This window comes from Trematomus bernacchii, unplaced genomic scaffold (assembly GCF_902827165.1).
Source record: "Trematomus bernacchii unplaced genomic scaffold, fTreBer1.1, whole genome shotgun sequence".
NCBI classification, from domain to species: Eukaryota; Metazoa; Chordata; class Actinopteri; order Perciformes; family Nototheniidae; genus Trematomus; species Trematomus bernacchii.
Window position 1 is genome coordinate 15,488,456 of NW_022987720.1, and position 22,703 is coordinate 15,511,158.

Consider the following 22,703-nt stretch of genomic DNA (forward strand, 5'->3'; position numbering starts at 1 on the left):
TCGCTCCATTTTGTCTCATCTTCTGTAGCCATCAAGGGCGATGTGTTCCTCTCTCCTCCCTGCTGCCATGTCAGGTGGCAGCATTCATCTGACACTGTGGTGGCATTTGTGTTGTTTTTTAAATAATGCCATCTATTTGTCTGCCAAGGAGTGTTCAACGAGGTAAGGGTAAATGCCTGCAAGTAATATACAAATTAAAATAACTGACACTCCATGTCAATTATCTAGAAAGCTTTTAAGCCAGGAAAATAAACATGTATTGTTTTTTTTAGGTGGCAAATAACTGAAAACTATAAATGTGAAAAACCTATTCTTACCAGTTTTCAGTTGACGTTGTTTTCTACAATGCTCAATTTTGTGCATTGTGGCGCATGCTTCATTATGTGCATTATGTGATCATGATTTTCATTCGTTCATTGTAGAGTTACTTTATATTTGTATTTACCTGTCTGTAGCAATTTATAAATGTTTTATTTACTTTCTGTTTATTTTGTTTTTTGCATTTTTGCTTTTTTTAAGAAACATGTAAAGAACAAACTCCCACCAAATGTACAATACTATTGTGTTTTATTTTCATTTGTAGGGGTTAGACCTCAACGTGTAGCCTGGGGGAGAATGCTGCCAGCCAGAGGTAAGTCACAACGTTTTAAATGCTTTCAACCCCTCCAACCATGTAACGATATGTATCCTTTAATTACTTTTGAAAAGTAATAACTCCAGAAGTCAAAGACCAATGCTCTATGATAATAACCTTTTTGGAAATGACAAGACAAAAACAAGTATTTGTTATTACATTTGATATTTGCTCAAGTTACTTAGCAGTCCCTTCTTTTTGTGTCTGTGTTTTTTTGGGCAGGTGTCGGCGTTGGAGTGAAACCTGGAGGTCAGTGATTTTCTTGGCATTCATTAACCTATAACGTAACTTTTACACCAAATGGTAACTCACTCTAAAGGGCACATATATTTAATAAAAAAATAGTGCCCTAATATTAGCAGCTTCTCTGAATGAATCATACATTTGTGGATGCTTAGTAGTTTAAAATATACAAATGTTCTGTAGCTAACTTGTAGGCTAACTGTATGTTGTAGAGTAGGACATTCTTTATATATATATTCATTGCCAACTCCTGCTTCTGTTTAATTGCTAATACTGTATGATTGAACTAGAACTTGAAGTTGCTTCCGATAGACATTTGATATTTATTCAAAATGTTCCATTTATGAGGTATGCATATTCCTTCCTTCAACGCAGGACAGCTACACAGGTAGAAGACATTTAATGGGTATAAAATGCTGTTTCTTTGTGTACTTTCTCAGTTGCAGGTGCCCTTGGAGCAATGGGAAACCGATATGGCACCAAAGCAATGAAGACAGGAAGTAAGTTCAGCTCTCTGCACACAGCACTGTCTCATATCACTTTCACTTCAGATAAGTAATGTTTGTACTTATTTTTCCTTTTTTTAAACTCTTAGTTGGCCGTTATGCAGGGGCTCAGCTTAATCTTGGTAAGTTGTCTTAAGAACATCTATATTATATATAATGTTTTCATATTGGTCAGAATGATGATCCAAAAACAATGTGAAATATTTGTTTTGATTGTTTTCACAGGAGGTTACAGATCTCTTGGGTTAGGAGGTAGAGCGGGCCTGAGGCAAGGTGGATATGGAGCGCAGGGCGGATATGGAGCGCAGGGCGGATATGGAGCGCAGGGCGGATATGGAGCGCAGGGCGGATATGGTACATCAATATAAACATTTATTATATTCCCTTGAATTTTGTTGTGCATTATTTACTTGCTCCATGTAGATATTTAATGTAGTTTATTAATATATTGCCTGTTTTTGACATAACATTTTCTTGTTATTTCAGGTGCTGCTCTGGGCACAGGAATGGGCTTAGGGACTGGACTCCCAACTGGAATGGGTTTGGGCCAGGGAGGGAAACGTGGTAAGACTGGCCTATAAAGGAACATGTTATTATCCAGTTTATATTTTATTTAGAAATATAGATGTTGCTGGTTGATAAATACATTTGACTGTTATTGAGAAATAAGATTTAAAGTTGTCTGGCTTTACATAACCCATTGTTGTCTCACATTAATGTGTTTATCCCAAGCAGCTGCAATTTAGTAATAGGACTTCCTGCTTATGTTCACAACCTTTATTCCAACCTGTTCACTAGTTTTTTACTGGTATTACATTAAATCAGCCTGTGTAAAGTCTAAGGGGAAAGGAAGAAGGCAAATCTCATGTTAACACTGCTGGCGGTAGAAACTTTGTAAATAAACCTCTGTTTTTGTGATTTTTCCAGTTTATGGAGCTGGCCTCGGCATTCAGCCAGGTAAGTCATTTTATGTTTTGATGAGTTCCTTACGCTGTTTGCCCAAAAGAGAGAGCACACTGTGAATTGCACTCTCTGTAAACCCTCAGCTTGTTTTTTTCATGGATCTCCACTCTGGGGCACTCTGTCATTGTCTTTGAACTTGATATAAGGCGCAGATTGAAAAACCCAGGGAGCTAGTGATGTAATCAGAGTGCTTGTCAGAGTTACAGATTTACTCCACATCCTCTGAACTTGGCCATTTGTTTTCTTGCCAGGATACGGGTCTTTACCCGGCATGGGATATCAGGGTGTGCGACCAGGTAAGTGAATAATCAAGTCTTACCTCACAACCCATTACTTCTTCCATCTGCTCAGATTTGTATGCTGGGGATTATTTGTGTACCATCGCTCCTGCCAAAAACACACTTCTGCTGTCAGTTATCAGGTTTATGAGATTGCAGAGAAGAGTCTTGCAAAACCATGGCCAACATTGTTTTAAAAAAATAATATAACCATTTGTCCTAAACCACATTTACAGAGAGGCTCATCCTCGCAAATTACTGTAGACTGAAGACTGTAGAACTGTATGGTCTCATTCATGGAACTCTGTGAGTGAAATAATTTACATTTCTCATACCCAAACTGAAACCCATTAAAAGCAATAATCTACAAACAAATTGAAACAATATTGCTTAATTACAATTAAAATAATACATCTAAAAACCTGGAGATGGCGCTATGCCGCAACTGCTTCACAATGAATCGCCATTGTTTTTCACATTCAGTCTAGTCTTGTTGGACTCATTAATCAAATCATGATTTCAATGTATTGGGTCAGAATGATATTGCAATTGACACATTTTCTAGTTATGTGTTAGTGAAAGGGCAGCTACATAATTCTGCGAAATCTTACCTTTTCCAAAAGAAATGTACCAAAACGAAATATATTTAAAAAAAAAAAACGGAAATAATACAATGAAAACTAATACAAATTTTAAAAAGATTTCAACTTTGATCTGCTATCATTAGGAATTGGACTTGGCTATCCAACTGGACAGAAGGCTAAGCAGCTAAAACCTGGTAAAACCTTCAACAAAGCAACCTGTTTGTTTGTTTCTGTCGGTCTGCGTCTGTCTTTGTCCTCTGTTGTATTTGTCTTTAACCTCTGTGAAATGAGTGTCTTGTGATTTACTGAGGTCGAGTTCATGCTGGCTTTTGTGTGCATGAAATCTCACCTTCCATCTGTACTGTTATCATCAGCTCCTGTTTCAGTGTGCACTGGGCTGATGTTTAACTGTGTTTGTCTATCAGTGTTTCATCTGTGTTGCATGTTGCATGAGTTCCCCAGTTCTTATTACCACAGTTAAAAACCTGGAAGTTAATGTGGTTTGATATGTACTTAGTGCTTAGTGGTTTACAAGGGCCGGAATATAGGTTATGCACAATTAGTATACACAAACATCTGAATTGAAGTCAGATTACAATGACACTCTGAGATTGTGAAAGCTGCATTTTGCACCAAAACAATGTTACACACTTAATTCTTGGGACGATATCATGTTTTTTTGAGCAATGACATATAATAATAAATGACCGTATTCTGGTCACAGTTCTGGTTCTTGAAAGTAATTGGGTTAGAGAATGCATGAAAATGTCTGTTGTTTCAAGAAAAGTATTTGAAACTGCAAATATTTTCACTTTTAAAGGTTTTGAAATGTAGGTTTCTGCCTTTGTACCCTGTCCGTGTTTTACTAAACTTTGTTGTCAGTTGTTTTCTACACAATGATGAGTCATTTTGCGACTTTGTCTTGTGCCGTAACACTGATGCGTTTTATGGCATTCAAACAATTTAGGGTGGCAACATTTTGTTGTCATGTGTTGATGTCATTGCTCTTCTCAGTGATGAGCACTATAAGTGTCTTTCCAAAGTGTGGCTTCAGTTGTGTGTCTTCTTAGTTCTTATTATGGTGATGATCTGGTTCTGTCATCTGAAACTGGACTAACTCCAGGCCATAATGCATTTTGTCTCGTCTCTGTTTGGTCTCGAATGACCTCTATTTGAGTACCGACTACTGTATGGATGATGTGTTATATTGCATTAATTGCTCTAATACACACATCAATTAAAAAGAACACTAAATATATTTGCCACTGGCCACTACAGTGTGCTGTTGACCCTCAAAGAAACTGTTGTCTCTGAACCACCAAGACATCGTGAATGCATGATGATATTTCTCTGCCAGGTGCGTCTGCAGCAGAATTGGGTGGACCTATGATGGCCAATCTGGGCCACGCTGTTCAAGATCTGAAGAAAGAAAAGAGCATAGCACTTGGTCCCTCGTATGCAGACAGAAATATTGGACCTGAAATGCCCAACATGAGGAGAGGCAATATACTTACTGCTTCTGAATCACAGGCAGAAACTGGCTTTAGACCTGCTGTACTGCCACATGGAAACCTTAATCCTCTGGTTAAAGCATCACATCGTGGACCTTTGATACCCCTTGATAAACAGAGTAAAGGTTTTGGGATGGGTGTTCCACAAGGAGGAGAAAGATATGATCCTACCCTCTTAGAAAGAAGGGGCACAGCAAGCCGCGAATCCACACTGGCCGCAAGAGGTGTGCGACACCAACTGCCTCTTGTTAAAGACAACATCAAAAGTCTGAGTTCTGCCTCCGCTCGGGTACAGGGTGCAAGAGACTATGATTCATCTATCCAACATAATCAGCAAAACCCAAACTGTGCATCCAATCGGGACTTGTTACATGCGCTTGGAATCAATCACCATGAGCTTTTGGGTTTGGAAACACAGTCCACCCGAGGTTTATCGCTCCAGACTCAGATTGGGAAGGACGGCAAACATCTTGGAAGTGCAACTCCCCAAGCTCAAGAAGAAACAACTTATCAACGGCCTATTTCACCAAATCAAGATGGCAGAGACAACATATTCTCTCTTCAACAAGGGCAGGGAAGCCGAGGCCATGTATCTGCTGTAGCAGACGGGCAGGGTGTCAGAGAGCTTGGCCTTGTGGCTAAAGACAAAAATAAGCCCAGAATCCGTGGAGCCGTGACTGTAGAAAATCATAGTCGCGGTTCACTAAATCTTCAAACTCAAGGCACCCAAAGGTTAGGCATCACCTTAATGGAAGGGCAGGAAGCTGAAGGCTTCACTGCTGATGGTCAGAAATCCAAACACCTTTCCCACGCTGAACATGATGCCACAGAGTCAAAATCTCTCGGTATTCCAGGACAGACTGGGAGGAATGACCAGGCAACAAGTAAGAGCAAAGCTTTGTCTTTATATACCATCATAATGTTTTTTGTGCATTTTTTAGATCTATAGTTTCTCAGCCCACATGTCACTGTCTATCAGTTCACATATACTAAATTACAACTTAAATGCAGTTCATTTACTGTACATGTGTTTGTTTTGCATGATTCATCAAGTATGACTTGTTTTGCTGGTGATTGTTGTCTTTAAAAACTCCACAGATCTATTTTCTGAAGCTTTGGCCCTGTGTTCTTTCTCTATTGATGTGATGTAAAAATGCAACCAAGACATATTTGTTGTTGACTGCTACAGTCACTTAGCTTGGTACTACAAGAGAGTAGTGGCCAGAACACAATGTTTGTTTTATTCTTTTTTCTGCATTATGAAGAGTTTGTAAACTGGAATCAGTTTCACAGAACTATGAGCAAGCCCGTCCATTATTGTTGTGATCTTTGGGATATAGCTTTAGCAGATACATGGCTTTTATTGCTTTCAGATAGTTGTTATGGATTCAAGGCCTTGGGCATTTGGTTTCTTACGGTCCAGCTGCTTTAGGACCCTCAGCTGCTAACAGCAGTAGTATGCTCTCAGGATTTATTTCTACCCAAATAACAAACCAACTGAGAATAAATCAGCAGCAGTGTCCTTTTCTGTTTAACATTTGAATGCTTCATGGTAACAGGATGGGTGTGGCTTATTATTATTCAATATCTACTTCAAAGGCCTTTTTCAGTTATTGTACTGATGTGTTCCTGATTATATATCAAACTATAGTTTGATATCTTTGATATCTGCTTTTCATGTACAGTATGTAGTATCATGTGTAGTATACAGGCCTAAACTAGTATCTTGTAAATTAGAAAAGTATTTTCCCTTTACAGTGTTCAACAGTGCCAGTGTCAAAAATACACATTTCTATTGTCCTTGGTACGTTGTTTTAGAAGAAAATTGGCATTTTAAAACTTAGATCTAGTAATCTCTTTACCTTCACATTACACCATTTATTGTATAACGGCTGCAGCATGTTAAACTGTATCTAAAGAGACAACTGGTGCTTTATGTTGGGGTCTTTGAATGTATTACATGTTGTGTTTCTAGAAAGTCATCCTGATATAGTTATCAGGTTTCTTACAGTAGAAGTAATGCCTACAACAATATTTCAATATCCTATTGTCTTTCTTTTTGTTGTATGACTATTCAGAAATCACTGTAGTGTTATAGAAAACTTAATAGGGAAAGAGTGAGATTGAGAGACAGAGAAGACATTATGTAAAACAAAGAGAAATGTGTCTAATTCCCTCTAAGTAGACTTTTAAAGAGCTATTAAACAGAGATGTATGAAGACGATTCAGCATCTGGTGATGTGGTTTTTAGGATTCAATCCAGGAAATTGTCCAGGGCAGACGATGCGAAAAACCATACAATCCTGGCAAACATGTTGAAATCTATTGTGTGTGTGTTTGTTTTGCTTTTTCTTCCGCTGTCAGCGGCACATGTTACACCACACACTCGATTAACAGCAGCTTCTGTATCTTCTGTATATGGAAACAAATGAAGGATGTTGGATATCATGTCCCGGTGTCATCATGCGTTTCAAACTTTTAACCCATAGCAGTACTGACTGATCAATATTCATGTTTTTAATTACAGAGAAAAACTGGCAACATTTCTTTCCAGTTTACAGAAAACCACAGATGATTTTTACTAAGCTTGTGTTTCCTTTCTCCGCAGGTTATATGGGTGGAGCAGGAAACTATCTGGGAGCCAGCCTGGGGGCCGGGGGCTACGGAGCAGGTAAGGTTGGCCAGTGATACATAACACAGAAAACACTTATTGCTAGCAGATAGCAGATACTTTATATAACCTGTGGTTAAGATTTCCAATCACTGCCTACAGGTTTAGGACAGGGAGCATACCTGGGGGGTGCAGCTGGCAAACTTGGAGGTGCATTTTCATTAATTACTCTTTTCTTGAAAATATATGGATTATTTTTGCGCCATTTTCTAACTCTTATCTTTCTGTCTCTCCAAAACTCAGCTGCTGCTGCTCTCGGACAAGGTGGGTATCCACTAAGTGTTGCTCCTTTATTATGCCTGCCTAATGGCAAATGAAGAAGCTTGTCTGAAAACAAAGAGAATCAGTATTTGTCATGTTCAGATTCTGAATGGAGCTCATAAGATCATGTATCAAGGAGCAGAAAATCAGCTGCTACTTTTCCCTGTAAACCCCTCATTGGCTTTTGAGTTTCTAGAAAGAAAAGCCCAACTGCATTTCATTTCATCCTTCCCCAAGGTCAAAGAGAAGCTGCTTCGGTCTCCTCCTTTCTTTTCTGTTGAATAATTGATAGTGTTTTGGAAATCAAAGGATTACTCACAAACCATTTCAGTCTGTTTTTGTCAATTGCACTCCCATGGAAGCTTTTCCCTCTTTTTTTGCATGCATGAAAGTCATGTTTTTGTAGTAGTGTTTCATGTTACAATCTATTATATTGGTCCTTAGTTAAATATTGATGTATTTAACAAAAATATGCAGAAATAGCGAGAGTCCATCTCCCATACAAGATGCTTTGAATGTGTCTTCACAGGCTATGGTGAGGGAGCAACAGGACACCTGGGTCCCATGGCAGGCAATGGCTACGGTAAATGGCAACTCATTACCATATGTACAGAAACATTCAAATACTATCAGTCAAACATGTGTAATGCCACCTAAAGAAGACAACATAGAAGATCATTTAAATACAAAAAACAAAACTTTGTCCTTGAAACGTGAATTGTCTGACTGCAATGACCAAGCTTCCCTCTTCATCAAAACCATTACTGACAGGAGTGATGATGTTTAGTTACGACAGGTGGATCCTTTGTGTGTTTAGAGTCTTTTTTGTTGTTTTCTGAGATGTTGGTGCCAAAGCTTTGTTTACAGGCATATCACATACACACAGGAAAACTATCTTCAACATTTGTTTTCCTTTTGATTCTGGTTAAAGTCAGAAATATCAAATGCACCAATTCATTCTATATATTTGTTGAAGGTAACTATTTATTTGAAATGTTTTAACATATCTCTCATTCTCTCAGCAGGTTATGGCAATGGTTACGGCGATGGTCTTGGGGCTGGTGAGTGACCTATAAAGGAAAATGGACTAAGGGGGTAAAGGGTTAGTAACTAGCTCACAGACAAAGTATAATGCTAATTAGAACTATGTTTCAGGGCTTGGTTACACTTCAGAGTTATCTGATGGTGCTGAGACCAAATCAGGGAAGCGCCAAGGTAACAGTTTGCAGAGTTATAACCTGCTTCAACCCATTAGAGGTGATGGCACTAACCAGTAGATGCTTTAACCTGCGACATTTAACGGCGAAAGAAATAAGAGGACATCCAGTGTGATATTATATCCACTGGGTGTAGCTATTGTCTCTTATTTAAATAAGCCGACTAGTTTAATCTGATGGTTTCCGTCTTCCTGCTCATGTAGATGCTTATAACATAGTTACATTTAAAGGTGTAACTAGATAAACAGTGTCTCACCTGCATGTTAATGATCTTTCCCTGTTTCTCCAGCCCTCGGTACAGGAGGCTATGCTGGACAAGTCCAGGGAGGATATGGTAAGAGATTTAAGGACGGGGGCATCCTCAGAGTTTACACTGTATGTTTACTCTGACTGCCATATACTGTTACAAATAAACTCATTTTAGACTACAAACGGAGAACTACACCTTGTAATGGTTGGTTTGTGGTATTTTACGAGTTGATTATATAACATATAGCAGGATGGCTTTAATTTAAAACACAAATTCAACATAAAAGCTTAAGTTACTTGTCTACCATATTTCTGTCAGATCTAATATGTGTTGAGAATATGTATTGACCTGGAAGACAATAAGCTCCTCGACTGCACCACTAAGAGCTCTGTATGAATATATTTTCTGTGACGTCTGTCTCTGAAGCCTAAAAACCGGTGGCAAATTTGGTGAGCAGCACTGACATGACCTCATCCTTCTGTCACACTATTAGTCAGGCTTCTGTCAAAGAGCCTTTCCACGCATGAGTCAGACTTGAACTTGTGGATAGCACAGAGCTGGTTTACAGCATGTAAGGGTGAAAAGAGAGAATAGACATGAGTAAGTTTCCCCTTCTGCCCATTTACTTTGTCCTTGTAGCAGGAGGAGCTGCTCAGGTCCCTGCAAACATAATGTAATCTGTAGTCATATCAAATATACTAATAGCTGACAGGTGTCCGTATGTAATCTACATTTGACGGAATAGGTTTACGATTAAGGACATTTGTTTATCTTATTTGCTTAGAGCTTATTGAGAAGATCAACACATTTATACTGCTTAAATTAAGCTTTAGAGGATTAAGCTCTTTCCCACTGTATACAGTTTGTTGTGCTTATCCAAGCTAAGTGACTGCTGGCTACAGTTGTATTATTCCCACTTACAGAAGTGCAATTTCAATCTTCTGATCATCTTTACAAAAAATGCAAACATGCAAAGTTCCCAAAATGATGAACTATTTCTTTAGGTAATAATTGCAACATTACTTCTTATTGAAACTACGATACTAATACAACTCATTCTGGTATTACTGGAACTTACTACAGTAAGGGTTAACTGACCATGAAAAACGCCATTGCCATGGTGTTAGCATATTAATGTACTCTATGGTGTCTGGATTTACAAAAGTAATGGACTTTCATCGCCCTTGCAAGTAACGTTAGCCCGAGATTTGTAAGACCACATTTACTCCTGTCACTATATTAACCCCTGTCACAATATTAAGCACATTAAATAGCTGTACAAACAATAACAAAAGTAACATCTCGGCCCTCACTCATCCTGTCAGTTTACCGAAACATGCGAGCAGAACAGTGGAATACTTGACGTATAACATTGCCCCCCCTCAGGTGACGGTGGCTACCCGTATCCTGCTCAGCAGCTCAACCTCGGTGCTGAAGGTGCCAAAACCGCCAACAAATATGGTGAGAAGGAGTGATAGGGTGTTGTTATTTGTATGAGAGATCTACAAACTGTGAGAAACGGTCTGATGGCAAATTGTTTGGCTTTTCTTCTCTAAAGTAGCATGGTGTTGGTTAATTTGTATTTAACCAGATATGTCCCAGTCAGGTTTCAACCCCAGTAAAGCTGATAATAGAGCAAATGGATAACATTGCTTATTAATTACGAAACAAAACAATATATGAAAATGCAATGTATGTATAAAATGTATTAAAAAATGTACCTTGTAATGGATTTCAAGTTTCTTCATATTTTGTGTTGTTTTAGGAGCTGCTGCAGGATATGGACCTCAGCAAACAGGTGACTTTGATTGCACTCTCTCACCCAGAGAAACACATGCACACCGTTGACACAATTCACAAGGCCCTACTGTATGTCTTTTGTCCGACTAGAACATAAGACTGCACTTCACAGATGAGGCCACATGAGCATGGCAGTAATAAGTATTTTAGTATCGGTATGTCTTGTATAATTGAGATTACAATTTTTAAGAACACGTTTTAGCTGCACACATTATCCAGCTATTCCCAAAGTCCAAATATCATAACAAAAGATCATTTTGTGTATTATTTCTGTATTAAATATAAAACTTGTTTGATTGTGTTTGTTAAGGATTTGGTGCACAGCTAGGAGCAACTCAAGATGCCTTGGGTAAGCAAGAAACCCTCAGACTTCCTCATTAATGATCAACTTCCTCTCACTTTGCTGTTTCTGGAGACCTTATTAGTCATGTCTTCTTGCACTATTACAGTGTACTGCACAATTTGCAGTGCTACAAATTAGCTTTCATAACTAACTAGTGTGCGGTCTTGCATGTGTCGAAATATTTGTGCTCTTTTCCTGTCTGAAACAAACATAGTGAGGCTATTTTTGGAAAATGAACTCTATACTTTATACTCCTTTTTTTACATGCACATAAGCTTTTACTTAAATTGCTGCCACACCAAAGGTACAACTGCATGCATTATATATTATTTCCCACTCAAGGGTCTTTGGCCTGCATAGCGTGTGGCTGAGTACGCTAATACAAGTCCAAACCTGTTCTTGCTGCGGCCATTTCCTTCTCTACACATGTATAACATTGAACTGGGTTGATCCTTTCGCAGGAGAGCAAGCTGGCAAATATGACAGAGGGAACGCTGCCCTTGGAAATGGATACAAAGGTGAGAATGTTGGAGGGTTTACGATGCGGGTGCGGGAAGGTCAGTTATTTACATTTATAAGGGAGGAAGTGCATGAGTTCATTGCCACTGTATAATATGTTTTGCATACTTGTGTCGGTCATCAACCAATCAAATTCATCTATTTTTCCTGATTCAATATCTTTATGTTCCTCCCCCTACCTCCTTGTCTCTGTCTTTAGGCTAATTCAAATAACCTGGGCTTCTTAAAGTGGATCATTTACATAATGTCTTCAGTTACATGTGTTTTTAAAGCTTTCTGTGTGTTTCTCTTCATCTGTCCTGTTGTGTTGTCTGTTTTGTCTTTTGCTTTATTTTTCATAACCTCCTTTGTCTTCTTCTGTAAGTGTAATGTGTTACCTGTTTGTCTTGTTGGTCCTAAACATGCAGTGCCCCACCAGTCTTATTCTGTCAACACTGAATAAAATGTGTGGTGATTGATGAACATGCATTTTTATTAAGTCCATGAAATGTGCTTCAATGTTTTACAATCTAAAAAATAAAATTATGTACTGTTTTAATCCAATAAATGATATGTAATATTTTGCTGTATAGAAGCATCTGAGTACAAACATTGTTCACACATTGTTCTTTATAACGGCCTCAGAAAAGCCTCATCCGTACACAGGAAGTTTTACCACTTCCTTTCTAATGTCAGGCAATAGAAACACCGTAGAAACACAAACACTCAATTGAAAACCAAAGGTAATGAAATGAAACATCAAGTACCACAAACGGTTCAGATGCAATGCTTTTATTATGGATAAACAAAAATCCTTAAAATAATGACATGATTACAATACACAAATCACACAAGTAAATGTTGCTTCTAAATATAATAAAAAAACTACAAAAATGCACTATATATTTTTATGTTAAGGTATGTAAAAAAATGAAATAGATATATGAATAAGTTAAAACTGCAGTGACTCAAAAGTTTGCATCCGGAGCAAGGACTTTTAAAATATGCTTTGCTGTTCTCAAGCCATAGTCAACAGAACGATGGTTATAATACCAAAACACAGATACAGCATAAACAATAAAATAACTGTTTTTAGCAATCTATTTCAGTCCTTTTGGATCTTCTGCTGATGTTGATTTCAGAGAGCCTACGTTGACTATTCTGTCTAACACGTGCTACAGAAACTGTAAAATGCCTTCTTAAAACCATAATTGAGTTGCAGCCGCTTTTTAAGCACATAAACCAATTACTCCCAACAGACATTGACATCTCATTCTATCTGATCCTTAGATATGTAATCATGGATGTCAGTGAATGATTAATGGTCTTGCTTAATGTATCATCTATGTACGGAAGAGTAATGTTGCTATGCAAGCGCGAAAAACCAAAAGACAACGCAGTTATTTCACATCAAACTTCTGAGTCTTTGCAGTAAGACTCTGGTTGCTCAGTGGGCTTGGTTCATCCACAAACACACCCATCTCTAACAGAATAGCTTTTGGCACTGGATGTGCATGACGGGACACGTACAGCTCCTTCAGACTTTGACTCATTGGAGAGGCTTTATAGTCCTTGCATAAAGCTCCACTCAGACTGGGAGCGCATTTCACGTCCAGCTTGTAGAAAAGCTGGCCATGTTGCATGTTACAGAGATCCTGCTTGACTCCAGCAGACAAAGCTTTCTCACATCGTCCCAGCAGGTCGTCGTCCCATTTGTTGTCCTCATCCCACACTTCAAATCTTACTCGATGCCCTGAGGACACATCCAGAGCGCCCAGGTCAATGACAGTGTTCCAGTGTGGGTAGTTGTTATTGTAGATGACATGGGTACGCCTGATCATCTGCCCATTGAAAAACACCTTCACATAGCCGTCTGTGGCTGTGCTGTGGTCTCCCCACAGTCCTGCACCCCGTTGTACAGTTATGATGACCCGTGCCATGCCCTTACGGGTCGGGCAGCAGTCTTGGTTTACAGCGTCTTCGTTGTGGCATTGGCACACGCAGGAATCTCTCTTGTCGCTCTTGATGCCGGCCTGACAGCTCTCACTGCAGTTCTTCCACAGGGCTTTCTCCAGGATGTAATGGCTAATGGCTAAACGCAGGTTCTTCCGGAGAGGAGTGTTAATAGGAAGTAACTCATGAAGCGGGCTCAGGGAATTTGAGACAATGTCTGGGTTCTGCGGTAGTGATATCAGCCATTCTTTGTAGGCGGATGGATCCTTGTCAGCAGAGAAAAGAAGGTCTGGCTCTGTGGTATGGCCCCCCTTTATTTCTGTGAACCTGGGGAGGACAGTTGATTAACAAACTGAGCCAACAGGGGTTTTCTGGTTCTGGAAATAGTCATTTATAAACAACATATGTAACATTAAGCTGTCTGTGGATCTTTTTCTGCTGTAACAACGTAAATGTCCCCTCTGTGGGACTAATAAAGGTATTCTGATTCTGATTCTGATTTTGATTTTTCAATTTATGACATTTTATGGACCAAGTAAATAGAAAATAACCTGTAGACTAACTGATAAGGACAAAAAGATAGTTTTTTGCAGTCCTACGATAAATGGAAAACATGACAAATATATGCGAAAGTACCTGTCGTTGAAGAGGCCGGAAAAGGAAGACTTGCTTTCCATCTTGTCAGCGTCCTTCTGGCAGTGTTTTGTTTCAGCTTTTAGTGTATTTCCTTTCATGCTGGCAGACGCCTCAGCTTCCAGGCACATCTGAACCTCCTCCACACTGACACCCTGCAGGCTGGCCTGGCACTGCCTGATGCTCGTCACAGACTGAACACTTCCTCCCAACTTCACCTGGAAATTTATTTTTAAACACATACTGTTTGAGAAAATGTATGACATTATTCTTTAGTCTTTAAAAAAAAAAAATAATAATTCCTTACCTTGGTGACGTAATGGGTACCGAAGGTGGCAATCAGTTTGTAAAATCGTTGCTTGAATTTTGGACTGTAGACTTTGGGAAGCTGTTTCACTGCTTTCCGAAACTCTTTATGCAACTTGGGAGCGCTGGACACTCTGTAGCTGTTTATAGTGAGACAGCCAAAAAGACAGACCAAAATAATTGCATTAATTTGTTTAGCTAGGGCATTGTGTGGATAAAGTTTCATCCCAGTCCTCGTGTTCTTACCTGTAGTACTCACAGGACATGCTTTGGCTTGTGAAGCTAAACTTGTCATTCTTAGTTTTTTCCATGGAGTATTCAGCCAATTTGGAATTAGTACCAGCTAGCATCAATGAGCCGCTCTTGTCACCCACATCAACATCAAGATTGGTCTTCCAGTCGTTTTCCACAGAAGAGGAGCTGGAACTGACCAGAGACTCACTGGATCTGTGGAGCGTGCTAGACACTTTCATGCTGCAGGACTGCTTTGCTATCCAGTCCATGACTGACAATGGGAGCTTTTGCTTTTTGTTCTCCAGATAGGGGTTGCTGCACAGGGTGCATGTTTTGTCCTTGCGTTTCCACTGATTCATGTCGAGCACAAAGGCTCCCTTACGTTCCATGTTGGTGATATCAAAGCCTTCGCCGGCCAAATTGGTACCTGGAGCAAATTCTGCATCGAGACACTGTCTGGGTGTCCCATCTGTGCAGGATTGATATGTACACTGAGGGAGGGACAGCATGAGGCTGGCATAGATGCAAATATTTAACAGAAACATGTTTCTGTTAAACTAACGATGATTTCTCCTGAAAAACAATCATGATTTATTAATCAATTGTTCATTAGTACACCACTACTACTTGGTCATTGTACATAAAGTCATTTTGTCACTTCTTCTTAAAGGTGTGTTTGACTTTTTTAAACAACCTCATACTGTACTCATAAACACCTCTTCAGTCAACTGTTCCATCATCCTTAAAACATCATAAAACATGATAAACATTTCAATAAAATAACTTCCCTAACTGATGACACTTATAACTTATGGCCAATTTTAAAGCATAATTTTTTATATGAGTATCAAACTTCTTTGGTAAACACTTTCTTGTAATTGTTTCTGTCCTTTTGTTGATTATAAAACACATGTTGGATGAATTTCCATCTGTAGAGTTTGCTCCTCAAAACAAATGACTTTAGTCATTGGAAATTAGACTACTAAAATATTACGTTAGACACTTCTGCTGCTTTTGATAAAGTTGGTGATTTTGTGCTATCCTGTTCATGTAGTTCATATTCACAGTCACGCCTGTGGTTTGGATTTTATCTGTACAATATATCAGTTTCACCTTCAAGTGGTAACTCTTTATCCTACTTTTGATTCTTCCTCTTGTGGTGTTCCTCAAGGCCCTATTTTAGGATTATTTGTATTGTGTTTTCATTAAGCTTGCCTATAGAAAACATGACATCCGACGGATTTTTTGTGAAAGTTTTATATGAACAGAAATGTATTCAATGCCCTTTGTTAACCTAAAGGATACACCACCTGCGTTTTTGGTGAAAAACACAAAATGTAAAGATTACTTTTGTTTGTTTACATAAAAACTTGGTTGGGCACCATTAAATATCTTGTTTGTTTGTTTGTTTGTAGCCTTTATTTAACCAGGTTAAAAAATCCCATTGAGATCAACGATCTCTTTTTCAAGGGAGACCTGCGGTACATTTAGTTACACATATAAAAACAAACAGAAAACAAAAGGACATCACAACATAATTACAGGGGTATACATTAGCAACCTATTTACATTTACAGGTATCCAATAACATTTCATCCAGCCGTGCTTTAAAACGATGCAAGGGAATCAAAATGCTCAGTTTCAATGTTTTTTGCATGGTGTTCCAAGCCAGAGGAGCAGCGCACATAAAAGCTTTAGTACCTAAAACAGTCCTAGCACTTGGCACATTTAATAAAAACACATCCTGGGATCTCAGGCAATAGCTACTTGCCACTCTCCGTGAGATCAAAGAGCAGATATAAGAAGGTAGTTTACCCAGCATGGCTTTATATATGAATATGTACCAATGACTGAGCCTCCGACCAGTAAGTGAAGGCAGACAAATCTTCTCATTTGCCACAAGGGTGTCAAGCACTGGAAGGCCAAAATATGTTTACCACTTATTGAGAGCATGATGCAAATGTCCCTCAACATAAAAAGGGCCACGTGTCCCTTTTGATTCTGCCTTAACATTTGACAAACTGGAATTTGTATAGCTCTTTTTGGATAAGGTATTCTGCTAAATGAAAACCTAATCTGACTTTACTTTAAGATCTCTTAAGCATCTATTATATAATTAAACTCCCAAATGTTATGACTCTTTATTTTCTACATTCTATATTCTAAGTCAAAGGCCAATGATGATGAAACATTTACCATTGTTTCCCCCCAGATGTAACAAGAATAAGCTTTACTATAGAATTACCCGATGATTTTGCAATGTACAGTTTACCGGATGCTTAATAACTCAACGCACTCTGAAATAACCCACAGAGGGTGGTGTATATTCAAATAACGTGAACGAATATTTCAGTATGAGCGCATAAGACTTACCTTTGTCTTGCCTGTTCACGCCGCACTAGTGAAACTGTCTTGTGAGCATTGTTATCTGTGCTTTAAACAAAAAAAAGGGCAGGAGGTGGTGGGGGTCTTTTGGAGAGGTGGGGGAAAAAGTGGTTTCAAAGTTTACTGCATGTTGAGCAGCCGCGATGCTGAGAGGGAGGAGCTGGTGGTCTATAGACAGACTCAAACTGATAGTGACAACATCAAACTAAGGCTGGCTTTCCAGTCAATAACGTACCAGAGACCACAAACCTTAACTTCTCTGAGGTGGTTGTGGGCTGTGGCCCTTCTCAGAGAACTCCAATTATACACTTTTAAGTTTATGACATTCAAAAAGCAAAGAAATTCTTGAACCGTTTTGTATAAGATTCTTAGATAGCCCTGTAATAGGAAGTGATATTGTTTCAGCAAAGAAAATTCATGTTAATTAATATTCGCAAACCACCTACAGCCATATGATCAGAAATAAGTACTTTTAGCATCATAAAAGTCATTTATTTAAGTATACCAACATTTTAAAAACGTGACATGTTAAAAATGAACAGCGAAAATTGGATTACATTACAGATAACAGAACAAGTAAACAATCATTAAAATCGTATACATGTATGAGTCTAAGAAAAGCAGTACAGTAATTGACTATAAAATATAACAAAACAATTTATGATGGCAATACATGTGTGATCGAAAGCAAAGGCTTAACGTTCTATTCCTCACTTCTCTAATGTCAAGTCAAATATCAAATTAGCAAAAATATGACGCAAATGTCAATAAACTAGTACCTTTAATAAATTCCTGTATATAATAAGAAAAGGGAAATTGCATTGATAAAACATAAGAAAAAATGAGCTAAGTAGAAGCGGCAAGAATACAATTTAAATCACTCAAATATGATTTGCTGTGCTGTGAAAGACTAGCCCAGTGAATATAGTATAATGAGCGTTACATGATGCAAATACGAAGGTAAATGAAAATATTGAAACTTCTATTTTGTCTTTCTAGACTTTAAAACAACAGTATTTTGTCAAACACAAGTCTCTTTAAAAAAAAAAAAGATGACCTTAATAGTTAAAAAAAAAAGTTAAGACTAAATCAGAATAGCTTCGTGAGGACAGATATGGATGATGTGTTTTGCTTTGGTTAACCGTATTAATACAAAAAAAGTAATGTTGCTAATTCCTTCAATATAAGCATCAGTAAAGCCTAACGCAGTTGTTACTTTAAATCAAACTTCTGAGTCTTTGCAGTAAGACTCTGGTTGCTCAGTGGGCTTGGTTCATCCACAAACACACCCATCTCTAACAGAATAGCTTTTGGAACTGGATGTGCATGACGGGACACGTACAGCTCCTTCAGACTTTGACTCATTGGAGAGGCTTTATAGTCCTTGCATAACGCTCCACTCAGACTGGGAGCGCATTTCACGTCCAGCTTGTAGAAAAGCTGGCCATGATTCAGGTTACAGAGATCCTGCTTGACTCCAGCAGACAAAGCTTTCTCACATCGTCCCAGCAGGTCGTCGTCCCATTTGTTGTCCTGATCCCACACTTCAAATCTTACTCGATGCCCTGAGGACACATCCAGAGCGCCCAGGTCAATGACAGTGTTCCAGTGTGGGTAGTTGTTATTGTAGATGACATGGGTACGGCTCTTCATCTGCCCATTGAAAAACACCTTCACATAGCCGTCTGTGGCTGTGATGTGGTCTCCCCACAGTCCTGCACCCCGTTGTACAGTTATGATGACCCGTGCCATGCCCTTACGGGTCGGGCAGCAGTCTTGGTTTACAGCGAGTTCGTTGTGGCATTGGCACACGCAGGAATCTCTCTTGTCGCTCTTGATGCCGGCCTGACAGCTCTCACTGCAGTTCTTCCACAGGGCTTTCTCCAGGATGTAATGGCTAATGGCTAAACGCAGGTTCTTCCGGAGAGGAGTGTTAATAGGAAGTAACTCATGAAGCGGGCTCAGGGAATTTGAGACAATGTCTGGGTTATGCGGTAGTGATATCAGCCATTCTTTGTAGGCGGATGGATCTTTGTCAGCAGAGAAAAGAAGGTCTGGCTCTGTGGTATGGCCCCCCTTTATTTCTGTGAACCTGGGGAGGAGAGTGGGTGGTGATTTTAAAATTTGAAATGTTTTCTTTGTGGAAATTCATGTCAACCACAGTTTGGTATTTTATATTTTATAAGTGCATGTATGCAAAACATTAGACAAATGGTGTTTACCTGTCGTTGAAGTGGCCGTAGAAGGACGACTTGCTCTCTGTCTTCTCAATGTCCTTCTGGCAGTGTTTTGATTCTGTTTTTATTGTAATTACTTTGATGCTGGCAGACGCCTCAGCTTCCAGGCACATCTGAACCTCCTCGACACTGAGGCCCTGCAGGCTGGCCTGGCACTGCCTGATGCTCGTCACAGACTGAACACTTCCTCCCAACTTCACCTGGAAATACAGTATATAATATAAATACATATATAATATATATACATATTATCCCGAATACACATCCCGAATAAGCAAATTGTTCCTCTCTATAATCTTCAGCACTGCTTGAATTTGAGAAGATTGATTTTGTTTTATTCCAATCCTGCCATTATTTTTTGCTTTACCTTGGTGACGTAATGGGTGCCGAAGGTGTCAAACAGTTTGTAAAATGGTTGCTTGTTTTCTGGACTGTAGACTTTGGGAAGCTGTTTCACTGCTTTCTTAAATTCTCTGTGCAACTTGGGGGTGCTGGACACTCTGTAGCTGTTTATAGTGAGACCAACAAAAAAAAGAATTTGAAAGAGACAAACAACAGTTCAGTATTTATGCCATTGTTCATAACATTTCTATTTGCATGAAGGGGATTGTGTGGATTAAGTTTCATCTCAGTCCTCGTGTTCTTACCTGTAGTACTCACAGGACATGCTTTGGCTTGTGAAGCTAAACTTGTCATTCTTAGTTTTTTCCATGGAGTATTCAGCCAATTTGGAATTAGTACCAGCTAGCATCAATGAGCCGCTCTTGTCACCCACATCAACATCAAGATTGATCTTCCAGTTGTTATCCACAGAAGAGGAGCTGGAACTGACCAGAGACTCACTGGATCTGTGGAGCGTGCTAGACACTTTCATGCTGCAGGACTGCTTTGCTATCCAGTCCATGACTGACAATGGGAGCTTTTGCTTTTTGTTCTCCAGATAGGGGTTGCTGCACAGGGTGCATGTTTTGTCCTTGCGTTTCCACTTATTCATGTCGAGCACAAAGGCTCCCTTACGTTCCATCTTGGTGATATCAAAGCCTTCGCCGGCCAAATTGGTACCTGGAGCAAATTCTGCATCTCGACACTGTCTGGGTGTCCCATCTGTGCAGGATTGATATGTACACTGAGGGAGGGACAGCATGAGGCTGGCATAGATGCAAATATTTAACAGAAACATGTTTCTGTTTAGTTAGGTGATGAAAACAAGCTGATTTCCTGGAAAAGAAATACAATTCATGAGCAATTGATGCTGTTTATTACTACACCACAACTACTTGCTGATTAGACTGATGAATTCCACATTGAAGTAGCAATGAACAGATTTTAGCAGATGCTAAATAACCTAATACATTAACACTATTTCTTTATTTTAGTGGCATCTTTCTCCATAAATATTGCTCCTGTCTATCCAAATGCATTCCCACTTTGTTTGAATAGCAATATTTAGGATGGTCGGACAATTTTCTTTTTCTCATACTGTCCAAAGCAAAAAGAGCAAATCAGCTTACCTGTCACTAACCTTTGGTCCTTGCACGTCCCACATTCAATGCTTGAATCTGACTGTGCATCTCTTTCAAAACGTGTTTTTATAGACTATGAGGGGCAGGACACGATGAGGGAGTGAGGTGATAGTGGTCTTAGAGACAATAAAGGTGGTTGATATCACACTTTTTTTAAATCTATATGTGAACCTGAAATGTTTTCAAGTTTTAGTGGTATGTGGCCATCTAGGTGAGAAGAGAAGACTGACGCTATAGACTTTCCCAAACAACATTTGTTTTTTGAAATTGTATATGATGGCCTAAGTTAAAATGTTAGTGAGCCAGGTTGAGAACAATTTGACCTTTCAGCTACAAATATTGACACTGAAAATAATATTTATGTACAATTAAAATAAACCCTTGTCTAACCAAATTAAATTATACAAATATTATTTATATATTTAACAAATCAGTCAAATCAAGCCAGACATATACATTATGAATACATTAGATTACATGATGGACAGTATAAAAATGTGTTGTAAGAGCATTTATAAAAGAGGTTATGCTAGATATTACAGATCAAGGCAACACAAAGTAATCAATACAAAAAAGCATCGATTTCAACATTAACGTTATATTCTCCACTTCCCTCCCCGACATTCTGTGGTTTTGGATACTTTAATGTTAACTACATACATGAATATGATAAACAAGTGACATTTGGTTGGTCTAGAGCAGGGGTCTCCAACCTTTCTTCATCTGAGAGCTACTTTCAAAAAATGAAAGTGGCCAAGAGCTACTTGCATCACATCGCTTACATTTATTCACATAGCCCTCATCAGTTGAATTAAGCTATACTTTTGTACACGTGTGAAATTGCAATACCTAAAGCTTATCAAAAATAAGGTCCAAGAAAACGAAGATTTCTCACATATTATTATGGCCCACATAATAAGTACATCACTGAACATTCACATAAGTGTCCTTAATCACCACCTTACAAGCATTTCACTCTTTTGTTAGTGAGATGAATGGCACTGCATGCAGTCCACCATAGAGGTGTATGCTGGACCCACTTAGGTTCACTTAATAGAGTCATTTAAATGTTCATCAGTCGGTCTTGTTCTGTATTTAGATTTCATTCATGTCAGAAAAAGCTGCTTCACAAAGGTATGTAGAACAGAACCAAATAAAGCAGACATTTTCAGTGCTGCTTGGTGAATGTTCTTATAGTTTTCTGGGTCTACAAGGCTCCAGAAATGTTGTGAGTTTTGCTGAGACTTAAGCTGAACATTATTTTGGAGATATCCACAGGATTGACACTGAACAGTTGTTCAGCCATCTTTTTCTTCTTCTTCTTCGTCTTGACATTAAATTATAAACCATAATAAATCAATTGTATAGGTCTAGCCTCCCTATATCTGTGTGTGAAAATGGTTCCATTCTCAAAAACAAAAAACTAATACTTCTGCAGTCTAGCTGCAGCTTCTAGCTACGGTCTTCTGTTAAAAAAAAGACACTGAATGTCTTGAATGTGGCATCACACACATGACTTGAGTCTGAAAACAGCAGGAGTATTTACAATAGCATTATAAAAACAAAAATAGTGCATGTGGGTGCACACTTACATTATCTGTCTTACTGTTACATAAATCCCATGAATGTATGAGATTAAGTTAGCTTCATCATATCTCAATCAGTGATTAAGT

At 38.8% G+C, this 22,703-nt stretch overlaps 3 protein-coding genes across 4 annotated transcripts; 1 reads left to right on the forward strand and 2 right to left on the reverse strand.

The window, feature by feature from the left end:
• Nucleotides 1–1,684: 1,684 nt before the first annotated feature.
• Nucleotides 1,685–12,809, forward strand: LOC117492480 (acanthoscurrin-1). Its single transcript, XM_034142755.1, has 16 exons — nt 1,685–1,737; nt 1,870–1,947; nt 2,311–2,340; nt 2,598–2,642; nt 3,352–3,402; nt 7,328–7,390; nt 7,493–7,540; nt 7,634–7,654; nt 8,181–8,234; nt 8,677–8,712; nt 9,158–9,202; nt 10,505–10,579; nt 10,884–10,916; nt 11,229–11,267; nt 11,723–11,818; nt 11,980–12,809. The coding sequence occupies exons 2-16, from the start codon at nt 1,890–1,892 to the stop codon at nt 11,982–11,984; spliced, it is 699 nt and encodes a 232-aa protein (XP_033998646.1). The 5' UTR covers nt 1,685–1,737; nt 1,870–1,889; the 3' UTR covers nt 11,985–12,809.
• On the reverse strand, nt 12,536–21,024 carry LOC117492477 (perforin-1-like). 2 transcript variants are annotated; one of them, XM_034142750.1, is made up of 5 exons: nt 17,259–17,387; nt 14,898–15,458; nt 14,653–14,791; nt 14,349–14,563; nt 12,536–14,039 (listed from the first exon to the last, which is right to left on the reverse strand). In XM_034142750.1, exons 2-5 carry the CDS (start codon nt 15,428–15,430, stop codon nt 13,160–13,162), a joined length of 1,767 nt encoding a protein of 588 aa, XP_033998641.1. In that variant the 5' UTR covers nt 15,431–15,458; nt 17,259–17,387; the 3' UTR covers nt 12,536–13,159. The 2 variants fall into 2 exon arrangements, with proteins under 2 accessions (XP_033998641.1, XP_033998642.1); XM_034142751.1 differs by lacking the exon at nt 17,259–17,387 and adding an exon at nt 20,688–21,024 and having other exon boundaries at nt 13,160–14,039; nt 14,898–15,430.
• Nucleotides 17,741–21,099, reverse strand: LOC117492478 (perforin-1-like). The gene is made up of 5 exons (XM_034142752.1): nt 21,019–21,099; nt 20,155–20,725; nt 19,875–20,013; nt 19,493–19,707; nt 17,741–19,362 (listed from the first exon to the last, which is right to left on the reverse strand). The coding sequence occupies exons 2-5, from the start codon at nt 20,685–20,687 to the stop codon at nt 18,483–18,485; spliced, it is 1,767 nt and encodes a 588-aa protein (XP_033998643.1). The 5' UTR covers nt 20,688–20,725; nt 21,019–21,099; the 3' UTR covers nt 17,741–18,482.
• Nucleotides 21,100–22,703: the final 1,604 nt, after the last annotated feature.

Coding starts and splice junctions, on each gene's coding strand:
- LOC117492477 (XM_034142750.1), bottom strand. CDS start 15,430: ATGTTTCTGTTAAATATTTGCATCTATGCCAGCCTCATGCTGTCCCTC. Junction 14,792..14,897: donor ATGTCCTGTGAGTACTACAG/GTAAGAACACGA, acceptor CACTATAAACAG/CTACAGAGTGTCCAGCGCTC. Junction 14,040..14,348: donor TCCGGCCTCTTCAACGACAG/GTACTTTCGCAT, acceptor TGTCCTCCCCAG/GTTCACAGAAATAAAGGGGG.
- LOC117492480 (XM_034142755.1), top strand. CDS start 1,890: ATGGGCTTAGGGACTGGACTCCCAACTGGAATGGGTTTGGGCCAGGGA. Junction 2,643..3,351: donor ATATCAGGGTGTGCGACCAG/GTAAGTGAATAA, acceptor TGCTATCATTAG/GAATTGGACTTGGCTATCCA. Junction 10,580..10,883: donor CAAAACCGCCAACAAATATG/GTGAGAAGGAGT, acceptor GTGTTGTTTTAG/GAGCTGCTGCAGGATATGGA.
- LOC117492478 (XM_034142752.1), bottom strand. CDS start 20,687: ATGTTTCTGTTAAATATTTGCATCTATGCCAGCCTCATGCTGTCCCTC. Junction 20,014..20,154: donor ATGTCCTGTGAGTACTACAG/GTAAGAACACGA, acceptor CACTATAAACAG/CTACAGAGTGTCCAGCACCC. Junction 19,363..19,492: donor TACGGCCACTTCAACGACAG/GTAAACACCATT, acceptor TCTCCTCCCCAG/GTTCACAGAAATAAAGGGGG.